General features: G+C 32.4%; 1 protein-coding gene across 1 annotated transcript; it reads left to right on the forward strand.

The window, feature by feature from the left end:
• Positions 1-948: 948 nt before the first annotated feature.
• LOC127086202 (uncharacterized) lies at positions 949-5,253 on the forward strand. Its single transcript, XM_051026921.1, has 8 exons — positions 949-1,120; positions 2,182-3,015; positions 3,108-3,352; positions 3,436-3,648; positions 3,723-3,815; positions 3,949-4,050; positions 4,152-4,481; positions 4,938-5,253. Exons 2-8 carry the CDS (start codon positions 2,184-2,186, stop codon positions 4,971-4,973), a joined length of 1,851 nt encoding a protein of 616 aa, XP_050882878.1. The 5' UTR covers positions 949-1,120; positions 2,182-2,183; the 3' UTR covers positions 4,974-5,253.
• The last annotated feature ends 747 nt before the right edge of the window (positions 5,254-6,000 follow it).

The raw sequence follows: 6,000 nt of genomic DNA on the forward strand, positions 1-6,000 counted from the left end.
GGATATGTGAGTAGGTTTTTATGTGATTATTTTTCCCAATATACATAGAGAGTCCGCATTTTGATTGTCTTGAATTTATCCTTCTTCATAGAAAATGAAGTAAGAAGTCATGGGGACTATTAAGAATATTTTTGTCATTTTCAACATTTTAATTTTGGTTCTTTTGGGATTCTTGATCAATGTAGTTTCTGGGGGGTAATGATGTTAGTTATGTTTGTTGGTTTTATGATGGCTTGCTGAATCTAGTTTTTTTATATTTTGGTTTTTCAAGTATTTGGTTTTGATGATCGAAACAAGGATTTGTGTAAACCATGTTGTAGTTAGGGTCCGAGCATCTGCCAATATGCTCCATGAGATCAGAGGTCATGATCTTCTAGGTTCTTTGAGATATAGTTTGATCGGTATGCTATTTGTCCATAATGCACAATGTAAAAACCAACAACGGTATAAGGAATAAGATCAAAAGAAATTTTTGATAGAACGTTAAAACCACAACGATCTCAACAAAAGGATCAAAAGAAAACAAAAGGAATACAATAGAAAAATGATTACTTAGAGCGAAACACTAAAGACTATGACATCAAAAAGACGAACACTCAAGAACGAGATGAGAAGAGAATCAGAACAAGATGAAAATGTCACATATCAAAGAGATTTACACACATAATAAAAGAAAGAAGAGCATCAAGATCTTAAAGGAAGAGAAAGATCTTTAAAAAATTGAACACAAATATCAAATAGAAAAATCACAGAGAATCTCAGAGGATTCATAATATATTTTTTCTTCATTCTAAGTTACTGTGAATAGTTAATTATTTTTAATGGTTTCCCAAATAAATATTTTTATTACGACGGTTTTTAAAGATAACTCATGCTATTCACATTTCCAAGAAACCGCCAATATTTACCAAAATTCTTATTTTTAATTTTTTTTTTCAGGTTTCTTTTTTCTCCTAATTTTAAACCTAATTTCCTTAAACCTTTCCATTTCCCTTTTCGCATATCTGTCTCGGAATTCGCCTTCAAGCACTCATCTCCGTCGCTCCGCCTCTCGTCATCCCGCTCCGCCACTCTTCTCCACCGTCTGTCACTCTTCTTCCTCCATCACTCTTTTTTAAAGGTAAACTTACTGCTTCCATTTTAACTTTTCTTGTGTTCGATTTTCATTGGCCTGGGTGTTTTTGTTTTTGCTACGGCTGTTTTGGGTGTATGCATAGAGGCAATTTCCGTTTTTCTTATAGGATTAGGGGTTTTCTAGTTGTTTTACATTTTTGCCCTAGCTGCATATGCTTGTCTGAATGGTGTTTTAGTCCTAAACCAGTAAATTTATCCTTAAGACATCCACATCCACATTTATGCAGATTATGGACTCTGAATCTCATGGGCATTTTGAGAGGGTTGGTTCTTGGTTTTGGGATAGCTATAGAAATTTGATCAACATTGGTTCTTGGTTTTGGGATACAATACTAGTTTTTAGCCATCATGCAGTTCTTTGAAATTTTAATTGGTTTCCTGTCAGAAATGTGTGTAGAAAAACTTGTTAGGTATATATATCCTGAACATAAGAGTGTCGAAATTTCATATTTTCCTCACTTAGAATTTCCACTTCACACACAATCCCTCAACTGAATTGATTTAAATACTGTCAGGTTCATTGATGAATATAGTTGGATGCATATAAAACATAGTTTGTTCACAATTTTGCAACAAAGAGTGCTTTCATAACAGAAGCATTATTTCTAGACAGTGAGAGTGTAAGAGAGAAGGGCAATGGGTGTAGAGATAAAGGGATTTCTTTATAGTCAGGGTTCTGGTGATAGATTTTTCCATCTACCATCAATTTTTTAGTACAAATTTTATGGTTATTTATACAAAATGATGCTTCATTTGTTTTTACTTGCAAACCAGAAAACATTTTCTGTAAGACTTAGTTATGAATCTTCAGTGTTTTAACTTTTTGACTAGTTACTTTCTAATCATAATTCTAAAATCGTCCACTTTTTTGAAGAAGTTGAGAGAAGGTCATATAAAGTTAACTTGACTTATTTTTGTTGTCGTAAAACTATTGAAGTATGTACATTGTGTTAGCTTTCAGTAATGTTTTATTGGAATATATTTCAATAAGTTTAGTATTATTCTTATTCATTTTTTTTAATTGACTACCTTGTTTCCTATGTGCAGCAATGCCAAAGTCAAAAAGGATTTCAAATTTGCTTAAACTAGCACATGTTGTATGTGCATCCAATGATCCAATTCATGATCCACTTGGTTCATCGGATGTCATGTCTGCTTCTCCTACACTAGTTGTTGATAATGTATCATCTCAATTACCTAACCAAATGCAACCTGCACAAGGAGTTGAAAGTTCTCATGGTAGAACTAATGTATCATCTCAGTTACCCAACCAAACATCCTCACAACCTGCACAACAAGGAGTTAGACGTTCTCATCGTATAACTAATGTATCATCTCAATTACCTAACCAAACATTCTCACAAGGAGTTAGAAGTTCTCATTGTAGAGTTAATGTATCATCTCAATTACCTTGCCAAACATCCTCACAACCAGGAGTTAGACGTTCTCATCGTAGAGCTAATGGATCATCTCAATTACCTAGTCAAACACCCTCACAACTTGCACAAAAAGAAGTTGAAAGTTCTCATTGTAGAGTTAATTTATCATCTCAAGTACCTAACCAAACACCCTCACAACCAGGACTTAGGCGTTCTCATCGTATAGCTAATGTATCATCTCAATTACCTAACCAAACATCCTCACAACCTGCACAACAAGGAGTTGGAAGTTCTAATCGTAGAGCTAATGTATCATCTCAATTACCTAGTCAAACACCCTCACAAATTGCACAAAAAGAAGCTGAAAGTTCTCTTTGTAGAGTCAATGTATCATCTCAATTACCTTGCCAAACATCCCCGCAGCCTGCACAACAAGAGGTTATACGTCCTGAACGTAGAGATGGACGAGTATCTACTCATTATTGGTTTGTAGATGCAATAGGTATAATGTATTGGTATATTTTAATTTAGTCTTGTGTTGCACTTTTGTTTATATATTTTTGGTTTCGGCCACATAACATTGATTTCTTGTAGATGAAGAGCATGGTACAAATAAAAAACTGCGTTTGAATTCTAAGGATGTCAAGGATATGCCGAATGCATTGCGTATTATTGTGGATTTTGATGAATTTCATTCACCTATTGGAGAGGCTGCTGGTTTGCTTGCTGGAGTATGTGGACTAATAGCAACAAATAGTGTCTTTTTTCCTATAGGTTTTGATAAATGGTCAAATATGCCTGGAAGTTACTTTGATGAGCAGTGGATAACCTTCTTTCTGGTATTTTTTCTTTTAGTTCTACTTATGTATTTAAAGTTTGCATATGAAACATTGTAAGAGACTAACATTCCTATTATTGGAAGCCTCGATTTTGTTTCAAGGTACATGAAGATTTAGCGAAAAGATATATTGAGGCTTCGATTGGAAAAAAGTGGAGGGAGTATAGGATTAAGCTTTGGAAGGCTTATTATCATCCAACTTTGAGCAAAAGTGAAATTATCAACAAGAAACCTAAGGAAATTCCCCCGAACCATTGGGAATTATTTGTTGAGTATCGCTTAAAACCAGAGACGATGGTACATATTTCATTTGTCATTATATATTGAATAGTCTCTTTTAAATTATAGAAGTAATATACTTCTACTTATAGGAGCTTTGTAAGAGAAATCAAGAAATAAGGAAGAACCAAGCATATTCTCATACGTGTGGTGCCAAGTCATTAGCGAGGAGAAGACATGAGCTAGTATGTTTACCAATATCTTTATCTAAATAACTGTGTATGTTAGATATTAAGTTCTCACTTTTGCTACTTTTTTTTTATCAAAAAAGTACTAATTTATTTGATTCATAATGATATTGTATGTATGTTTTTTTAGAGTATTGAAACTGGTAAGACTATCGGTCGGGGTCTAATGTGGAAGATGATCCACAAAAAGAAAGATGGAAGTTATGTGAATGACAAAGCTATGGAGATAGGGGTAAATGGATAATATATACCAAATAAATTTTAAGTTTATGTTTATTGTTTTAGAATTGAAGTAATTGAACGAGACTCATTGGTTATTTGTTTTGTATGTAGGAGAAAATTGATAGTCATATAAATCAAAACCATGAGGCGTCTTCAGAAACTTCTCCAAATGATGTTGTTGCCAATATATTTGGTAGAGAACATCCTGGCCGCGTTCGAGCAATGGGCTTGGGAGTGGTTCCTACTATTGCTTTTAAGCATACGACCACAAGACTTCATGGTATGGAGTTTGGTTCCTCAAGTGGTAGTAATTCATTGGTGGAACAGAAACTTGCGGCTGTGACTGCTCAATTAAAAGCAGTTGTTGGCTACATTAGTGCAAAAGAAGGTGGTGCACTACCTAAGGACTTGGCTGCCTTATTTCCCGATCAAAAACAACAGGTACATTAATTGGTTGATTTTTTGGGTTAAATTAGAATGGGTTGCTGATTTTCATATCTACTTCTGTTGAAACCTACTCGTAAAATTCTTATGGGATTAAATTATAGTGAATAATTGATTTTCTCCTTTTGTTCAGATTGAAGATGAAGAATACATGTTTCTTTTGGTGTAACTTTTTTGTATGTGTTATAATCATTTTAGCTTTTTTTTAAATAAAAAAAATACAATTATTGGGAGATCTTTGAACTTATTTTAAAGAAGGCAAAGCTTTGTTTTATATAAGATATATACGCCGAGATTTAATTTAAACTTTACATCTTTGATTTAAACCGAGGAGCATAATCGAATCTTAATTAGTTTAGTGCACGTGTTTGTGTCTTTAATTTGACATTATATGCGTATTTTACATTTTTGTGATGATTAGTTGTAATATAATGATAGTTTGAATTTTTGTAGACTTCAGATATAGGAAGTGGATTATTCATCCTCTGACATGAGAACATTATCGGATGAAAGCAATATACATGGCACATATCATCATCAGAATCCTTCTAACAGCACATGAATTGGTTATATCATTTGTGTTTGGAATCTTGTTTATTTTGATAATAGCTAAAGATAATGGACATGTGATGGTATTGATATTTTGAGAATAGTTTGATATATTTTATCAAATTTTTAGGCTTATCATGTAATTTTGAAGAATTACAGTGGTTTATGTATTAGATGATTGTAATTTTAATATATGTGTCGTCAATTATTGTTACCAGAATATATTTTTAACAGTTTTGCTTAAAAGAACAACAAAAAAAAAATTCAGATCATATTTTAGCTTTTTAAAAGATAAATAAATTATTATAATGGTTTTCATGAAAATTGTTGTGATTTAGACAATAATTTTTTAAACAGCTGCAGTAAATTCTGGCAGTTTGAAACGTCATTATTCGCAGTTGATTATGTTTGTTTGAAATGCATTTGTGGTGTATTATGGCCGTTTGAAATAACACAGATGTTGGTGATTTATTTTTTCTTGAAAATTTGACGTTGGAGACTGACCTTATTTGAATTCGAAAACTAGTTATAAGACAATTACGACGCTTATCTTCATTTTATTTTTATACTCAACGATACCGAATTATGGCATTTTTTAGAATATTATTTTAGTTTATTATAGCGACTAAAACATGTATAATTAGTTGTCATAATTTACTTTTTTTGTTTTGCACTAAACCACTTGAAATGGAAATCCTAAAATCAATATGCACTAAAAAAAAAGAGATAAACTAGTATCTTCTAATATGTCCGTCTCGCATCATCCTATATAATACCTTCCAAGTCTCTTAGATCTAAACTAGTATGTCCATTTGTCACCCATCATAAAAGAACCAACATAATGCCTCCCAAGTCTTTCATAGAGAAATGATAGAAAATAAAGACAATTTTACCAAGATACCATTTTCAAGACAAAAATAATTTTATCCACAAATTCCCATATAGTAGATGTCAAAGAATATAATTC

The sequence above is a fragment of the Lathyrus oleraceus genome, chromosome 5 (assembly GCF_024323335.1).
Source record: "Lathyrus oleraceus cultivar Zhongwan6 chromosome 5, CAAS_Psat_ZW6_1.0, whole genome shotgun sequence".
Lineage (NCBI taxonomy): Eukaryota > Viridiplantae > Streptophyta > Magnoliopsida > Fabales > Fabaceae > Lathyrus > Lathyrus oleraceus.

Bases quoted from the DNA above. Each gene is read 5' to 3' on its own strand.
- LOC127086202 (XM_051026921.1), top strand. From the start codon at position 2,184: ATGCCAAAGTCAAAAAGGATTTCAAATTTGCTTAAACTAGCACATGTT. The intron at 3,016-3,107 runs GTATAATGTATT...GATTTCTTGTAG, and splicing joins TTGGTTTGTAGATGCAATAG to ATGAAGAGCATGGTACAAAT. The intron at 3,353-3,435 runs GTATTTTTTCTT...TATTATTGGAAG, and splicing joins AGTGGATAACCTTCTTTCTG to CCTCGATTTTGTTTCAAGGT.